The sequence below is a fragment of the Serinus canaria genome, chromosome 5 (assembly GCF_022539315.1).
Source record: "Serinus canaria isolate serCan28SL12 chromosome 5, serCan2020, whole genome shotgun sequence".
Classification (NCBI taxonomy): Eukaryota; Metazoa; Chordata; class Aves; order Passeriformes; family Fringillidae; genus Serinus; species Serinus canaria.
In genome coordinates, this window is record NC_066319.1 from 46,359,332 (window position 1) to 46,378,611 (window position 19,280).

At 37.8% G+C, this 19,280-nt stretch overlaps 1 protein-coding gene across 1 annotated transcript in view; it reads left to right on the forward strand.

The window, feature by feature from the left end:
* The window catches only part of LOC103826890 (ras and Rab interactor 3), a 157,331-nt gene that overhangs the window by 63,699 nt on the left and 74,352 nt on the right, over positions 1-19,280 (forward strand). Inside the window, exons 12-17 of the mRNA XM_050974925.1 lie at positions 1,608-1,752; positions 11,073-11,239; positions 12,690-12,804; positions 14,864-14,976; positions 15,590-15,655; positions 17,185-17,332. Of these exons, the coding sequence (XP_050830882.1) occupies positions 1,608-1,752; positions 11,073-11,239; positions 12,690-12,804; positions 14,864-14,976; positions 15,590-15,655; positions 17,185-17,332 (754 nt within the window). The remainder of the gene's footprint in view (positions 1-1,607; positions 1,753-11,072; positions 11,240-12,689; positions 12,805-14,863; positions 14,977-15,589; positions 15,656-17,184; positions 17,333-19,280) is intronic.

Genomic DNA, 19,280 nt, shown 5'->3' on the forward strand with positions numbered 1-19,280 from the left:
AGGCAACCAAAAATTTTAAAAACTGGTGTTGTTTTATTAACACTTCAGGATCCCTTCAGAGATTAACCTACCTCTTTAGTACCCACTGCAGTCCTCAACTCAAAAGAAAAATGGACCAAAATATTTTCATGATGGGAATTTGCCCTGGACAGTTTCAGTTCTCTCTTACTTGATACACTCTCACGGGTGTATATTGCTTGTTCCCTACTCTGCAGCTGAAATGACAGGACTTGGCTAGTGTGGCTGTTCTGAACTCGCTGAAGCACTAGGGTGAAATCTTTGACCTACCTACCTACCCACCTACCTACCTACCAGGATTTTATAGTTTGCTCCCACAATATCAAATATGAGAAATATTTACTCTGGCAAGTAAATAAATTTCAACATCATAACACAGTTCATGTGTTTAGCCAGCCTTATGAATTCCACAATAAAAGAAAGCACTATTAATATATTTGTAACAAAAATCCAGTTTTACAGTAAAATAGTGAAAGTTGTTATGGTCAGGAGTAGAAGATCAGACAGGGCACATGGCAGTAATTGACTCTGTAATCCTTGAAGTCAATTCATTGATCAGAGAAAAATTCTTAATGGCTGTGTGGGTAGAAAGCTGATACTTGGCCCTTTAAACATCTGCAAAAAACATTCTTTAAACTTGAGCATTTTGGATGTATGGTCTTATGTATTCTCACTTATATATTCATAAGTTTTGCAACGTATTCAGATAGGATTTTTCTCTATTTTTCACTAGAGTATGTTGATACTGCTTTCAGAAATTTTTTTGCATGTTGAGCAGTTACTTTATTTTTCAAGGCATTTCAGAGCACTTTTTAGGAATTTGCTAGTTTGTCAGGAAAAGAGAACCCTTTTCAACCCTGCATTACCTCATCTAATGAATTTAAATAATTCTTTTTTTATAAAAGTAAGAACTTACTGTTGCATCTAACACTGTAGTGCACAAGTGCACTAACATGAGTATATGCACATATATACTCATGTTTAAAACCTATCCTTGTAATTGTTTTACTGTGTGTTGGAACTGCAGCAGTTCTTGTACATGTCTGCAGGGCCAATTATGAGCTTCATGTACTCAAGACAAGGGCAACAAGGATTAGTCTTCCTTTTGAAATTAAAAATAGGAAAAATTACCTCAGTGAATGGAGCTGAGAAGGAGGGAGAAGAGTTGGATCTGAGAAGGAGAGCTCCTGGATAATGAGTCATTCATAAGCCAACGCTAATTGTGCAGAGGTGTCTTCAGTTACCATTTGATTATGGTGCTATTGCTGGTATGAGTGGGAACTGTTGAGTGAGAAATGCTTTAGAATACCACTTTGGTTCAAACATGGGTGGAACAACAAATGTTACAGCATTCTCCATCATGGCTTGAAAGACTCCTGCCAGCAATTTTGAAGTGGATGGTTAACCTGGTGAAGCCTGATGCCTGCTGAAGACAGGTAGGCCACTGACAGGTTTGTTGTTGACTGAAAGGAAAGATTTGAGGAGAAACTTCATGGCTCATGTGATGGGGGCTGGACAGAGAGCAAAGCTCAGATGTCACAAAGTAAATGCTTTCTAAACTCTGGCAGTTCTGTGTTTTGACACTGCAGCGCCAGCGGTTAATCCAATCTGCCAATGGCTCAAGCAAAGCACTTCAGAGCAGGAGACAGGAGAATATCGAAAATGGAAACATCCCTGTGGGGAACCAGGAGGAGGAGAATGAGCAGGACAGTCTAACTCCATTTTCAGTGCCAGGTAAGGCTTACTTTCTAGATGTTTCTAGTCCTGGAAAAGAAGATAATTTAAATGTCAAATGCTGGGATATAAGAAAGACAACATAGGTGGGGAGAGAGGAGGAAAGGGATTGGTTTGACTGTCTGAAGGATGGATTTGCTGACAGTAAAACTGGGCTGGAGGCTGGGTGGCTAAAAGCAGGAAAGTGTTTTCCAGTCATGGACAGCCATGGGAGAAGTGCTGATTTGCCAGAGGTGGGAAGGGAAAACAGGAAAGGAAGTTTATATTGAAACATGTCAAAATGACCTGATGAGCACTGCACTACCGGTAATTTTGAAGTCCTCAGTTAATAATGACTGGCTGGAAATTGCTAAGCCAGAGGAATGTTGGTGTATAGATATGTAATGAATTGTTTTTGTGACTGTAGTGGGGGAGGCTTCTTGGATGAAAAGTAAAAAAGATTTAGGGAGGAGAAAGAGTGTTTAAATTTGTTAGAATAGCTTTATGCAATAGTATTCACCTTTTGAAATTTTTTGGAAATTCTTTGGTGTAAAGGGCTATGTATAACCAACCTCTTGTGCTGGTGCCCTTGGCACATTGGAGATTGACTCCTGCCCAAATGCTTTGGAGATTAGACAGCAGAGATTAGATCAGCCCTTACAGACATGAAGTCTGTCACATAATTGCTGTTTAACATAAGAATTGCTTGGCATGGATAAACACCACATCCAGTGAAAAAGAAGGATTTTCCATGTTATATCTAATTTCTTAGAGATCCCGTTGCTTCAGGGGCTGTCATTGTATAAGAGATGTTTTTGATTGAACAAACATTGAAGCATACTGTGTGAAGACTGGATGATAATGTATGTTTTCCTGTGTTACTGTGCTCCCACAGAAGCTTCTTGCAGTCAGCAGTTATGGATTGGAGTGAAGAATGGAAGCAAACTAAATCACTGAAATAGGCCCCTTAGCTGAGCTTCTGTTAATTCATGAGATAGTGAAAAAAAGTATTTTTGTTGTGTGGTGAACTAACAGGATCCAAGTCAGCAATATGCTTGTGCACATGAGTATGTTAATGATAAGAGTAGTAGTAATAACAATAGTAATGATAGTAACAGAAACTGATAAACAACTCCTAAGAAGGAAAAGTGTCTCCCCAGAGCATCTGACCATGTTGAATCCTGGAATCATTAAGGCTGGGAAAACCCTCTGATATTACTGAGTGCAGGCGTTAACGCAGCGCTGCTGCATCCTCCGCTAACCCAAGTTACTGAGACTGTGATGCCACTGCTTCCATGAGCACTCTGTGCCAAACCTTGACCATTCTTGCATGTATTGGCAAAGAGGACTTTTAAACTGAGATGGTTTTTAACAAGTTTTTGGATACAAGTTTTGATGAGTGTAGTGCAATCATGCATTTCTTCTTACTTTCCAGGCAGCTTGTTTATGAATAAAAATAGGTAAATTCCAGATAAGAGCTTCCTAAGTGTGTGACATTCACAATCGACAAAATGCTTTGAACTAAAGAGGGAGTTATTAGTTATGTCACTGGTCTTCTTTAAATGCTTTTTTTTTCCTGCATTTTTGAGAAAGTCTTTAAAGATAAAGTGAGGTTTAACAGGCCAGGGTGGAACCACTGGTGATTCAATTCATACTGAATGGAGCAAAAGTTCAACATGAGCTCAAGAGAGTTGCATAAAAGTGAATAAGAGATTGTATAAAATCCTCATCATTACCTTCAGGAAATGACATCTCCTGTTGTCTGGAGTGGATTATCTATTGGTTGGATTCTCATTACTCAACTCATATTCTGACTGAGAATTCTTTCATTATGCTTTCCAAAGCACTACTTTAATAAGTTTGATGAAAATGTGAGGACCCAGCATCATGCTTTGCTGTTGATAAAGTACTGTGCTACAATCAGTAGCCTAAAAAAATCTGGACATTTAAAACTGGCTTCAGGGAAAAGGTAGTTTGCAGAGAGTTTCCAAGAATCCCCTCTGGTCGTCTTTGATTTATTTTCAGTCTGGGAATAAGGCACATACATTTTCTAAAGATCAGAAGTTCATGTATTTTTTTCAGTACTGGAAAGTGTTCTCTGAAGAATAGGCTTTCAGTTTTCAGTATGACTTTTCAATCCAATTGGTTGTGGTGTCCTAGGTAAAAAATCCATTCTTGTATTTTAGGAGCTGCAACTGCAATGGCTGTGAGTTGGCCCAACCCCTTTTTTTGTGCTGCTTTGTAGTCACATTCTTTAGCCTAATTTGGGATTTTACTTTCTTTCTTCAAATTGTGTATTCTAGATACTTTTGCAAGAACAAGTTTGAGGTTTTTTCTGAAAAAGGAGTAAGTGAAGTGTAAAGTTTCATCTCAGAATTAGTTTCATCGATGACAAATTTTTATTTGTCATCTCAAAATGCATCTTTTACATCTTGTTCCTTTTTTATCCTCTGTCTACAGGAGTGCTCAGCAATAAGAAGTGTAGGGCTTGAGCAAGCAGAAATAGAGAATATAGTCATTACATGAAAACAGCCTCAGACTGTTTCAGCATATATCCCTTTGTCAAACATCCAGAGATTTGCTCTGGGTGTGGGTGTGGTTCAGGCCCATCCTGACAAAGGAGACAACATACAGTGTTTATGGAAACTGCTTTTGATATCATTCAAGCAGCCTTTGCCTTTGGGTTCTGTGTGGGAAAACCACATTCTCTTTAGAAAAGGAATTTTTTTCTTGACCTAACATTTAGACTTTGATGATTATCTCCCAAGAGAAAGGCTCATTTGAAGCTTTGCAATTGGATTACTCTACAGTTGAAAACAGGTCTTAAACTTTAAAAACACACCCCACAGATGAGAATAAAATAGGACAAAACTGGGCAGGCATATGTTGACAACAAAATGGTGTGTTAAAGCCCTTGCATAGCTCAGTGGTCTTTTAGAGCACAGACTCAGAAAAGTACTTGTGTGCAGTACTTGGGATGCTTAAATCCCTTCCACTGTCACATGTTCAGCACCCTTTAAAATACTCTGTGATCTCAGCTCCTGATCATTTCACAGGAATGAAGAACTACTTCTCTTACAGAATTGGAGCATGGATGCTTTATATAAGTCATGATGGTGTTGGCTAAAACAGGAATAATAATTCCTCAAGCTAAAATGAGATGGCAATAAAGGAGATTAGCAATCCTATCCATTTTTGTTTGGATCCAAAATACAAAGATAATGTGTAGGATAGAAGCAAAAAAAAAAAAAAAAATAACAGTATCAACTAAAAACATGTAAAATGTTTGTACTTGGTCAAAACAAACATTTATCTCAATATTCTGACTCCAGCCACAATTTTATGAAGAAGCCTGGGGAAGAGAGAGACAGGGCAAGTTATTGTTAGCTGTTTTCACCTCAAGGAACTTCTTGGTCTGGATGGAAAATTTTGATCTAAAATTCCTTGGTGTGTTTCTTCTTTGTTAACCTAATGTTAATGTCTTAATTGTCATTGAATCGTTGCAAACATTTAACACCCACAGCATCCTTTGGGAAGGAGCTTCATGATTTTGTGAAGAACCTTTTACTTACTTTGAGCCTGGCTCCTACTCACTTCCCTTGATGTCTTCAGTCATTAGAAACAGTGCACAAGGACAAGGCAAACCCAGTGCACCTCACCTGAACACTCAGGAGGCTGTAGCTCTTTGTTAGACAGCAAGGCTAAAACTTGGCCAAAATCCAGCCAAGTTAACCCCATGTGGAGTACCTCTGTTCAGTTACATCTTACTTTACTTGAATGTTATCTCGTGTAAACCTATGGTAATTCTGAGAGTAAAGCTTGTTTCTGTGTACTGGAGCAAATTCTTTTTTGTAGACCAGTTTTCTCTGTACTGAAAATGCGTATTTAAGAGAAGATTATTGGCATAAATCCAAATATTCAAAGCGTTGTAAAGGCACAGGCTGAAAATAGAAATCTGAGTTGTTTTGGACAGATTTCACAGTCTGGAATTGGGAACTTGTATTCTGGAAAATGAAACTTCCGAGAAGAGTATCAGTAGGTTGAAAAATAGTCTGTTTTGGATGAGGATGAGAAGTAAAACCTTGGTATTTTCCAAAGCAATAAAAAGTTTCCAAAGGTCTGTTGCAGGAGAACTGCAATAAAAATATTTTATTATGTCTGCTGCCCACTTGGAAGCCTCTTTGGATACTGTTTTACACACTCTACATGGCTTTTTTCTAGAGTGCTCCTACAGAGAATCTCCTGCCTCCACAATTTATAGGTTAATTTGCAGAACTGAAATCAATAAGAATTTTCCAAGAAGGTGGAGAATCAGCTGGTGTGTTAATTCTCCTAATGAAAAATTGAAAACTATTTTCTAAGAATTTTTAAAAATATTTTGCAACAGATATTTTTTTGTGGAAAATAATCCTGGTGGAAAATTCACACTGGATCTCGTCTGTTGTATCTGCTTCATTTTTTTTCTAGATTGTGTACTATACTTGGGAGAAAAAATTGTATTTCTCTGTTGTGTTTTGGATACTGGACATGACTAGAAACTAATTAAGTTTTCTGATTGTCTAATTTACTTATATTGAAGTTTTCCAATCAGTCTGAACTCTGATGAACAGAACTTTCTAACAAAAATTTACTTGCTGTCTGGGTGATTACAGAATTTCTAGTGTAGAAGCAAATGTGTTACTTTTACACATTTTTGGGTTGAAAATTGACTTGATATTGATAATTATATGTGGGTGTAAATTCATCTTTGTAAATAAAAAGCTTAATTAAAACCAAGGACACAGGTGTTTGGAAAATCATTTTTAATTGGAGAAAAAACATGTTGAGTTTTTTTGTTTGGTTGGTTGAGTTTTGTCCTTCCCAAATGAAAAATTATAGAGATTTAAAAAGATAAAAAAGGAATTTAAAAAATTAAAAAATTATTAAGTGAAGCATGATAAATTTTGCAGCAGTAATCTTTTTAGGTGAGTCTGGATGTGCCTCATTTTTACTCTGTTTACCATCAACAAAAAATCCCTGGAAAAACAGCAATTGGTAGGAAACTTCAGGAAGCCTTTCTCATTTTAATTAGAGAATATCTTTCCCAGTTTTCAAGTTTCCTTCATTTATATGAATTCACAAACATACAGGTATGAGGCTCCTGTGTGCCAGTTAGACTCATGCCTTCCAGGGATGTTATAATTTTTTTTGGATCAGTTTTTTTGGGTCATTGCTTTGTGCAAGGAGATGCTTCTTTCACTTGGGAAGGTTTAGGCATGACCTGAGCTAACTAATGTTTGGAGCTGAGATCTGTGCTTGGCTGACACGCTTTTAAAGGGAAAACTAAGTGGAAAAGCAGTCAAATTTAACTAGCTACAATAACTTAGATGTGATTCCTGATGGTGTAGTTACAGACTCCACTCTGTTAAAACTTGAAAAATTTTTTCTCTGCAGTTTACTACTAGGACATGTGGGCTGTCTGCACTATGTACCTTTGGAAGTTCTGTTTCAGACTAGCCCCAGCTTGGTCCTGTGGATAAAATGCCCATAATTACTTGGAGCACTTTTGATTTTGTGCCTCTGGCTCTACTGGTGTGATTCAAGGCTGCTCCATATTGCAGACTAAAATTGCAAACCTGGTAACACTAAGTGGGGTCAGTCAGTGCATTTACTTCCAGAGTACACTTCTGATCTAAAGGTAAATGCAAAGGTCATTTCACACTTTTACAGGGAGCTCCTCTCAGCTGTCTGGGAGTGTTGCAAATAGGACTCTATGTTTTCTGTAGGAAGTGGTTTCTCTAGTTCCTTAAGGAAATACTTGTTTCTTCTCAGTGCTGTGATATGTGTTGCTGGCTTTGTTCACCAGGACACACTATCTGCATGGGAAAGTAATTATTGTGAGCATAACATCTGGAAAGATGACTAGCCCAGGAATGTGTTGAAAATTAACAGAGCTCTTTGTTGTAGGGCTGCCACTTCATTTTCAGAAACATTGTAATCACGCTCTTTTGTAATGATACCTCTCTGAAATACTTGGCGTGCTTGGCTTCCAAATATCTGTGGAAACAGAAAGAAATGGATGTATGAAGTAGTGAAAACAACTCCTTGCAGAAAAACCCTCATCTTCTTGTTTTACAGCAGAGTGTTGTGAACAGAAAGTAGACCAGTGTTTATTTCTGTAATAATATTGTGTAATATTCTTTTATTATTGGGGGGGTTTGCAAAATACACCTTTCCTCAGTTGTGTGGGTTGCTGCAGGAGCCTTTAAAGCCAGGGCTCCCAGGAGTGGGTGGTACCACTGTTAGAACAACTGCACTGGGGTCTTGTAATGGAACACAACAGCTGTGTATTGAATAATGGCCTAAGTGGGAATGATAATTTTCTTCCTTGCAGATGTACTAGGGAGCTACTCAACAGTTGTAAAACAATTTGTCATGAGCTATAAGCATACTTCACAGTAACATCTTTATCAATAAATCTTTTAAATTGGTATTTTAGAGTGGGTGATCAAAACCAAAACAACAGAACAGAAAAAGTACTTTCAGAAGAACTAAAAAAAAATACTTTGCATCTTCTAGCTGTATATTGATTGTGCATTCCTCTAAGCCAGGTGGAATGAATAAAGTCATCAGTTTCCTGAAAAAATAAAGTCTCACTTCATTGAGGTTGCTGCTAAATGTACTTGAAAGTCTTAAAAAACTGCCAAGTTACAGTATAAGAGTAGACTTCTTTAGCAATGTGCCACACAAATTCCATGACCTAGAACGGTAGGAGTGAAAAGGCCTGAGGTAAAACCAAGGCCAGATATACTTAAGGTTTTATCTAAAAGTTTATGAAAGCTAGAAAACCAAAACACAAAAGAGAAGCCACTGTAGAAGGTGTCAAGTCAGCTGCTTTGGCCATGGTGGTTCCAAAGTATTCCAGGCTAACTGCAAATGGCCACGGGGCTTCTCTTGTTAACCCAGCAAAGCCCAGAGTTACACACTGCTCTTCCCAAAGTCTCGAGCCTGTTGCCATGTAATGAATGCAAATATCACTCCCACAAACCATCTAGCTAAGCAGTTTCAACTCAAGACGTTGTGTGGGGAAAACATCACCACTAATAGAGCCAGGAATTTTAATCTGACACACATCCATTCAAACTCAGCAAAGATAATGGAAAGGCAAGCCCTCCTCCACTAGTAATTAGGTTTTCTTGGAAATGAGCAAACATAGCTGTGCCAGTGGTAAGGCATTATGCATTCTCAGTTAAGCATTTGTTTGAGTAATTCAGGATACTAAACAGGATCCCAGACAAGATGTATTCTCCAACAGAGGCTCTATTTCTTCTTAAGGCAATTCTGTTTATTTTATTTATGTTACTGGAAAGAGAAATGGCACTGCCTATGTGTAGCAGCACCAAAGGCAGTCCTATTACACCCACACAGATCAGAATTGGATCCCCAATTTTTTCACTCAGTCATCCACTGACCCTGCATTTGGGATTATGTGCTGGGGGTGTTACTGGCCTAGGCCATGCTGACTTGTTGGACTATGAACCAAGCTTAGCAACTTTAGCACACAGAGCAAAAATTAACTATCTAGGAATTTTTAAGTAGTCCAAACTGTAACAAATTAAGCAGGAGCAGGTATAAAGTACCCTAGGATATTTTGTAGAATATTTACAGCCTTGTTAACAAATAAAGAGAGAAATGAGCCAAGAAGTGTCATTTCCTGGACAGAAAAGGTAAAAGATAACTGTTTTAATAAACATCTGTGCAGAAGTATACATAAGCAGAGAGAAAAGGTCTTCCCTGTAAAATCTGTAATAGATCCTCAGCGGCGTGTAAAAGTCTAGAATTAGAAATGACCCTGGGACACTTCAGTAGTTTTATGCATTAGAAGTTCCACAGTCACAAGCTATAACTGGGACTAAAGAGCAAAGCTTAGTCTAAGATTTCCTGGTGAGTTGATGACATCTCAAAATTCACAAGAAAATCTTGAGTTAGAAAGCTGTTTCATAACTCAAGCAAGAAAATACAGTTCTAGAATATATCCAAAAATAAATTAATAAAGACATTTGGACTCAACAAGTTAAATTAAACTAGTAAATTCACAAATTATAAAAGTATTATTAATTTTTAAATGTTGAATATTAAATTTCATTGCATCCTGGTGTGCATTGGTCGAGACGACTGAGTTCAATCCAATTAAAATCACTAACAAAAATTCCTGGTAAATACATCTTAAATCCCAAAGTCTTTGCTGAAAGAAAATTACTGGTGAAATTGATAGGAGCTGGTTAGTAATTGTTCTTTATAACTTAGCTAAATAACTTTGCTGGAAGATTTACCTGATGATTTCCTTCAATGTGATCAATGATTCTATTCAAAACAGCATATTTTAGTAGATCTCAAACACAGCATCATGAGTTAATGATGGAAACCTCTACTTGGGTGGAAACACAATGTAAAGAAAGCCCAAGCCAAAATGGCCACGATGTTGGTTGTGATACTCTCACTCAGCCTGATGGACAAGTTTGTTGTCCTGCTTGAAGGATTCCTCATGAGCTGTAGGAATAGTCCCCCATTTACTGATGGCCCAGTTATAAAATAGTTCTGTTTTATGCATTGTGATTACATTTGCAATACTGTAAATTTTAAACAAATGACAAGGGTGTGTGCCAGTCTTCAGTGATGACAGTTCTTGGGTATTTCTCACCAGCTGATTTTAGAGAGCTGTACAAGGGAGGTCACTCCCTTGTTTCTTTTTCCAAAAGTTTTCTTTTACCATTTCAAGGTGGTGTTGTATGCAGATAGAGAGACTTAACAAATCTAGGTCTTCTAAGTATTGGTTTATTTAAATTTCTGCCCAAGTTAGAACAATAAGGCATGTGAAAAAATTGCCATGTTCATAGGTTGGGTCTTGTGCTTCTGTTTTCTGTTGCTTCACAGAATGTAAAAGTTATTTTCACCACTTGGACTTTGATATTTCTATTAAGATGAGAGGGTCGGCTGTTTTGTTTGGTTGGTTTTGTTGTTGGGGTTTTCCTTTTAATTCTGGATTGGTAGTAATACATTTAAAAGAGCAACAAACTTGACTTAATTTTGCTTTTAATATCATCTGTGATTTTAAATCATTGTAATTCTTCCATGGATTTTCATAGATCTTGGCAGACTTAACTATGAGAAGATTCTGGATGAGCATGCGGAACTTGGCTGAAAGTGACAAGGCCAAGTGTAGTTTAAAGGTACCCTGGAAAATGAGCTGCCATGCACGATTGTAAACATCCTTCTGGGATCATCTGCCCTGCTTAAAGAGGTGGAACTGAGCTTGGCATAGTGATGGGAAAGCTCAACTGTTTCTTTCCTTTGTCCTGCAGATGGAAAAATGAACAAAATTAAATGGCTTTTGACTTGGCCGCTGATATTCTTGCTGTTCACCACAATTCCAAACTGCAGCAAGCCACGCTGGGAGAAGTGCTTTATGCTGACATTTGTCTTGTCCACTCTCTGGATTGCCTTGTTCTCCTACTTCATGGTGTGGATGGTAAGTGTATGTAGCAGGACTTCATACTGAGTGAAATGTGCCTCTCAAAGTATGTAAAAATCTTCTGTGCACTTGTCAAAGAAAGGTAGGTAATTGTAGTGCAGTCTCTTCAGCTCATACAACAATTATTATAATTTTAGATTTTTCCTGACTTTTTTTCTGCAGAAGTAATTGGGCCTTTACTGTATAGGGCACAGTACAATACAGGAAGGTAGTGGAGAACATCTCTATTTTCCTCAAATGCCTGTCAGGTATTTGAAAACTACTTTATGTTTCCTCTCATGAAAGATTGTCTTTTCTGTATACTTTTTGCAACCTTTTATATAATTTTTGCATTGTAAAACAACCCTCTAACATAGACTATGTCTAAGAAATTCATTTGCCAGCCAAAGCCACACATTTGTATCATATTATATGTCCTTTGGAGGGTCATACTGTGTACCTTGGTTCCATATATAGATATTCCCTTCTCAACTGAGAGAGGTGCTCATTAAGGCTGCAGCCCGTACTGCTTTAAGAGGCAGCTGGGCCACAGTACCTTGTTACCAGTCTCAGCAAGAGAGTCATGCTGACTTCTATTCTTGGGCCTCTGCTTGCCCCTGAAGATAAGGTTTGTCAGTTGAGTTCCTAAAATACACCTTTTCTTCAGTGTAGGGTCCAATTTTCCTCGTGTGATAGACTGGCAAACTATTTCAAGAAAACAACACATAGCCTAGAAGACTTCCATCCTTAGCAGTCTCAGCAGGGAAACAGCTGTCTGTCCCTGGTTCAGTCTTCTCACTCTCACAAGCCTGGTTCCTTTTCAGCTGCCTTTTCTTGATGTTTTTTTCAGCCCTCTTTGGATATTCCAGCTAAATACAGTTCCCTGTCCTTTCTAAGAGCTCTGCTGCAATCTTCAGTGGTTCTTTAAGCTCTTTTCAAGCTGCATCTGGAATATCAGGGGACAGTATAACAGACGTGCTCACTTTAGGATTATATGAGAAGCCACACAAGAAACTAGTTCCTTCTTCGTGTGTTTGGTTATAATAAGTTCTTTATATCTCTGCCGCTATATTACAATACAATATTGGTTGCAGTCCTTTTGAGAATAGAGCTAGTGAGAATCCTGCCATTTGTGGAAACCAAAAAAACCCCAACCCGCAGATTTTACTGTATCTCCTTAAACCAGCAGTATGTCATGTTAGTACAACGGGAAATGGAGATTTTGTTTGTCCATAGAATGTTGAATAATAAGACCCAACGTACTTTTCCTTTGCACAGGGTTGGTTTTAGGCTGGTTATTCCACAAGTATTTAATTTGCAAAAATGGATAAGTATTCTGAGTCTATTCCTGTTAGAGTCCACACCAGAAATCAAAGTTAAAGAGTATGCCACGACTGGCATACTCTCCTCTTTGGAATGAGGAGACTTTCCAAATATGATAAGTTAATCTGCCTTCCTCCTTGTTCAGGTGACTGTGATTGGATACACCCTTGGGATACCAGATGTGATCATGGGCATTACTTTCCTGGCTGCAGGAACAAGTGTCCCAGACTGCATGGCCAGCTTAATAGTAGCAAGACAAGGTACTGTGTCTGCTGAAGCATAACTGCAATCTTACATATGTAAGATTGTTCCCTCCATACATGCAAATTGTCAATGCAATTCTATAATTTTATTTTAATTTTTACTGTTTGAGAACCTCATTAAAAACCAAAACAGTTTGCTAATTATTGTGAACCAAAAAATTATCTTTTGCTTCTTGGGATGGGGCATTCTAGCATTCTAGAAGGTAATTCAACCTCAGATGTCCCATGCATGTTGTATCAGTCAGGGTAAAAAGACAAAAGTCATAGACAAAACTAGAATATCAGCTATTAAAAACTACTTTGAAGAAGTAGCACTGACCAGCACTTCTCCATGTAAAACTTGTATTGATTTCTAGAAGCCCTCTCAAATCCAAGGAAGTGAAGTGCTTTGAGAGGATCCAGCAGAGGTGTTGTTGCTTCAGGCAGGGTTCTCATCCAAATGCAGACCTCTTTCCCACTGGACCATATGAAGAGCTGCACTGGAAAGAGTTTTGGATTACTGACATCTGCATTCTCCTCAGCTGTCCATTTGAAATTGTCAAAAGCTTTCTCATTTATCTTTTAATTTTGTTTAAGTTTCATCATGTTTCCTTTTTCTATTTGTAAAATGCTGGTAGCAGCATCTCTTCCTGTGGTTGAAAAACGTTAGAGCTGACAGTGTGATCCTCTGCACAGCAGTAGAATAAAAAAAGACCTAATTTTATTCTTTTCCAGTATTTCAATTCCCATTGCCTTTTTTTTATCAGATAATGATATCTCCAGCACACATCATTGAGCAAACAACAAGGGCTTTTCAATGATAAATTAAGTACTCAAAAGCCCCACCTTTGTAATTTGAGATAGGAGCAGTGCTGTTAAATGTTGCTTGCTTGAAAAGTGTTATATATTTAAAGCAAATAATTTTCCATGTTGCATTATTTGTTGTGTGCAGAATATTCTTACAAAAACAGTACAATAAAGTCTTCAGAATTATTATGGGACCACCTTCCTACTAAATTAATTTTGCACGTGTATAAATTTAAGCAAAAAGGTTTTTTTCAAGAACAAGGAGAATGTTACATTTTTAAATGAACAGAATGCTGCTTTAGATTAGTTCTTCTGTTGTACTAGACAAAAATACTGCAAAGATTGTTTGCTCTAAAAAGTAAGATAGACAAAAGGGGCCCAATGCCCTTAAAGACAGTACAGGGACTGCACTACTTGAATTCAAGGAGTTGTCCACTAACGAATGGAGACAGGTATAGATGGACACTACCATCATTAGATCCAAAGCATTACCTTACAGATCATGTATTTATGGTATGGTACTGTCTGTCTCCCTCTGTTTACTCTGAAACTATATTTGGGACATGTCCCATTTATGTCAGAGTTCCTTTTCAGTTCCTTCCTTTCCAGTATTCACTTAGTGGAAGTGATTAAATAGTTAGGCCAGGTCTAAGGGAAGTCAGCAGGGACAGAAAGAATTTTGCCTTCCTCTTGTCCGCTTACACTGGTGCAGAATGAAATGCCAGCCTGTGGTGAGCATTAGAAGTAGATTTTGAATAATACTTAGGTACTTTACCACCATTTACATTTCTTTTCCTTTCCTTTCCTGTAGTATTTTACTGATCTTGTAGTGAAATTATTACTGATTAAGCCCCACAGAAGTTCATAATATCTTTGACTGTCATCTGGTTGGTTATTTTCAGGATCTCTCACATGAGAGAAAGGTCACATATCCACATAGTAAATCCAGTACATAATCTTCAAGTTCGCTGTGGCTGCAGGCTACCTGGAACAAGACTTTGACATAGACCTCGGGTGCTGCATGGCTACCACACACCCTGTAAAGGCTTTGCAAAACACGAGGAAGGTGTAGTTGGAGTAAGCAATTTTTGCACACTTTTCAGAAATCAGGCCAATGTTAGGGAAATTGTCTCCCTACCTCAGATGCTCTGGCCAAGGGGGATTGGATCAAAGTGGATCATTCCCCTTTAGTTTCCTCCAGTGCACAGACTAATGGCCACGTACTTTGATTTTATCAAAGATTTTGTTTGTTTGTTTGTTTTCTCTGCAGGCCTTGGTGACATGGCAGTATCCAATACAGTAGGGAGCAATGTCTTTGACATTCTGGTGGGACTTGGTGTTCCATGGGGTTTGCAGACCATGGCGATCGATTATGGATCGACTGTATGTATACTTGGCAAATCTTTCATTTGCACTTTCATTCTATTTTTTAAAAATCCTAAAAAAAGAAAGCATGCAAACAGAATAAATTTAAAAGCAATCTGTTGATCGTGTTATTAGTTGCTAAATAAGGTAGTATTTCTTTGCCAAGGAACCCAGTTAAGAAAGCAACTTGTCTTCCAAAAGCTGCAATTAATTTCCAGTTTGTCAACTGGAATACATACACTGTGTAGCAGAAAGCTGTTGCCATGGATGGTCCATGGCTCTCTCATTTTCTTGCTACACAACTTCCAGTGAACCTGTCTCCATGTACCTCAGCATTTTTGTAACTAAGACCAAATAACAGCATATCTCTCTCTTCCGAGGATTTTTTGCATAAAATCCGTTATAAATGCTCCTTTCTTTTTTTAATGGAGATGGGATTACTTTACATTCGGTTTGATTCCCTAATCTTCCCATTCTTCATTAGGATACATCTGTTACGGATTTGCATCGTTTAAAATATGTAAGGCACTGCTCAAAGCAGGAGGTGGACTTTAAATCAGTAAATTGATTTTTGATCTCCAAAGCACAGTTATATGGTCAGCATTTTAAAAGTATTTTCTGATTTCCACAGGTTAAAATTAACAGCAAAGGATTGGTTTATTCGGTTGCACTTTTGCTAGGATCAGTGGCACTTACTGTAAGTATTAGAGCATCTACAAGTATTTCAATTTGAAAATACTTGTTAGGTATTTGCATGTTACAGAAGGATAAAACAGAAATACTTAGCATTGATTTCTTCAAGCACTACCATGAGTTGAAGAGCTACCATTGTCCTCAGTGAGGACTGTAATCTGGCATTTGGTGCAAGAGATTTTGGATATGTGTAGGTCCCATGGATTTCAGTGGCAGTGTTGAAATTTTCGAATCCAGTAGTACTTCTGTGGTCCTATGTCCATACCCCTGGCCTGTCTCTAGGCTGAGACAAGACCTGTTGTGCTTCATCACATTTGCCCTTGTCTCTGATTTCCGAAACCAGCCAAGTCAATCAAGTGCTGTAGCCTAAACCCTTAGTGAAGACTAGTCTGTGAGGACTGTGAACCTCAGGACTTGGACAAGACATACTAAATGTGACTCAGCACACCCTTGTAGCCCATGACTTCTTAAGGTGAAACAATAATTCTGTTTGAAAAGTCAGTTTTGCTGGTACTTAAGGTCTGTTCCTGCTTGACTCCCAGGGAACGCTCTGTAGGAAGAATCAAATCAGGTATAAGGAAACAAAAAGGTATAAAAATATCCACTTATACTAACATCTTTCACTGATTGCCTGGGGAGGCTTTGTAGAGGAGGTGGTCACCACTGGAGATTTCACACTGTTGCATGACTAAGTCTTACAAAGCTTCACATCACCTGTGCATGACTTAAGTGATAGAATGGCCAGGGCTGTTCACTCTGCTAACTTCCTAATGTATGTGATCTATAAGGTGTGAGAATGTGTTCTTTCATTTCTTATCCCCAGCCTGCCATACCTCACAGTGCCCGTGAAACAGCCCCGGTGTTCTGTACACATTTGTATCTGGTGTTGCTGCATGCATATTGTTAATCAGCACTTGGGAAAAAATGGGAGGATTATGCAGAGGCATTACTGTGCTAGACTTTCATGCTTTTCTGAAAAAAATCTTTTCCTAGCAGAAGCCAGATCACCTGAGTTTGAGGCATCTATTACAGCCTCGTTTGTTCTGCTGAGTACCCTGATTTGCACAGACCCTCCCACAGCAAACTCAGAGCAATGTTTTGAGCAAAAGAAATAATAATTCAGAGGCACTGAACACCGTGGAAAATAGTTGCCTTTGTGAGGATTTTGTTGCTTTGCTTAGTTCTGGACCTCAGCAAATAAGCAAGTAGAGCACCTCTTTTGAAGCTGTTGAAAGAATGGGCATTAGGTGCTGGTGTACTAGTGGGACATAAAGGACTTGCAGGGGAACACTTGAGGGAGGGACATTAGTTTAGTTCAGTTCATTGAATATTTTGTAATACAGTTGTAGGACAACTGAGACCCAGAACCAAGTCATCAAGGTATGTTGCCTTTTTGATCTATAAAATATTGAGAATTTATTTTTGTCTTCCTGCAAGTCCTCTAATTCAAAAGACTCTCATTTTTAGCTTGTAATGGTTGTTTCAAAAAGTCTCCTTCAGAACTTTATTAACTGACACTCTGTTTGCTTGCAGGTGTTTGGAATCCATGTAAATAAGTGGAAACTTGACAGGAAGTTAGGCATCTACGTGTTGCTGCTTTATGCTATTTTCCTGTGTTTATCTATAATGATAGAGTTCAATGTCTTCACCTTTGTCAACTTCCCTATGTGCCGAGAAGAACTTTAAATCACAGCAAGGAGAGACACTGAAATTCTTCTGATTACACATGCTGTAAATGACAGGAGGCATTTCACACTTCTACCTTCTTTCCATCAATAATTTGAGTGTCATTCCTGCTTCATCAGCTAACGAGCACTTTTACCTATATGGAAGGGGAGCACACCTTTCTTTTAACATGCTAGCTGAAGGCAACCAAAGCATTTTCCTCATCTTTGGATATTGCTGCTCTGTCATAAAGCTGCATGGATCTTACACAGAACTCTAAAAGGACCCATTCTTGGGCATTCTGTTGTGGTTTTCTTTCTCCTTCTGCAGACAATCAACCACCACCATCAGGGTTAGCAAGAGGATGGGAGAAAAATCTTTATAGTTCTTTTGATTTTGACATTTACTTTCCATGGAAGGATAAGAGGCAAGTTCAGAACCTTTCTTGGCTCAGTCAGGATATTTAAACTACAGGACCAGAAAGTCCAAGGCACATATCATGGCATGCACTGTTGAGGATCATTTCCCCCTTCAAGTGCTCTGCTTGTAGAGAAACTGCAGTGACGGTTTTTGATGGAAATGTTGGATATTTATCACTCTGTTCAATGAACAATGTGGCAGAGAAAGAAGAGGAAATGGTTGTATGTTGTATCACTTGTGATGATGCACACTAGAAGTCAGAGTAACTGCATACTGAAGAAGAGAATTTACATGCAGAAATTCATACTTGAAAAAATATGTTTTATTGTTAATGAGGAATGCTGTAAAATAGATATAAACTGACATTTGTGGAATATTACACCACAAAAGAAACTTTGCATTGGCCATTGTAAGCCCATTGTGTAAATTTAGAAGAAGCTAAAGAAATAAAATATAACTGGGTGCTCAGTAACTATCAGTTATTGTTATCAGCTGGGAGTAGTAGCTGAACCTAATCCAGACTTTCTGACAACAAAACCCACCCTGATTATGATTTGGTTTGATTCAGTTTGATTGGTGAGAGGAAGAAGCTTATTTCATCAGTCAAGAAGCTGGTGTATTCTTCACCATTTTTTCTTATTCCCAGAAGCTTAATGAAGATGAATGTCTGACACGGAGCAGTGCAGATAAGAGTCACCCTGACAAAAGCAAGTCTGTCAAGAGAGTATGGTCCTTGATTTGATTGCATGCAAATTTTGAAGCATGATATACTTCTTTTTAACCCTTAGTAGAAGCTAAGTTTTGATATCCTTTCCACCAGCATAAATCTGATATAAGGAATTACTCTGGATATAATTGACAGCAAGATCTGGCCCAGAGTAATAAAATAGTTGGTGACATTCCACAATTTAGCAGTGATATAACTGTAAATCACTGAGACAGCATATTTTGAATTGCTACTAAACTTTAAAAATATTTTGAAGCTGCATGTGAATGATCACATAAAGTTTCTAAAGAAGCACAGTTACCTTTATACATAGATTTTTAAAATTTTTTAATGTTTATAAACCAACCAAACCTATCAACTAACAGTTGATGTGTTTTTAAATGTATTAATATTTCCATTAAGACTAATTATAAAAAAATGTGTCAATGAGACTATACTATAAAAACTTAGCAAAAAGCACTTACTCAGAAAGTTCCTTCTTTTGACATATATGACAAATAATTATGTTTCGCCAGCTGACATGCAGAATACTGTTTACAACAGGCAATGAGTTTACAACTAAAATTATTTCTTAAATTATTTTAGAATAAATTAAAGAGTGTGTGCTGCTGCTGGTGTTTTTTTTAGGAGTTGGGTCCATTCAGTGTGATTCTAAAGAGAAAAAGAGCAACACATTTGTTATTTGCTTTACATTTTGTTACAAATGTCAGTATTAATATCCATTTAGGGTTTCTTAATTAAAGGATTGTGTCATTAAGCTAAGAACTAAAGATGGACACAATTACAGCATTACTGAAATGCTTTATTAAATAGTCAA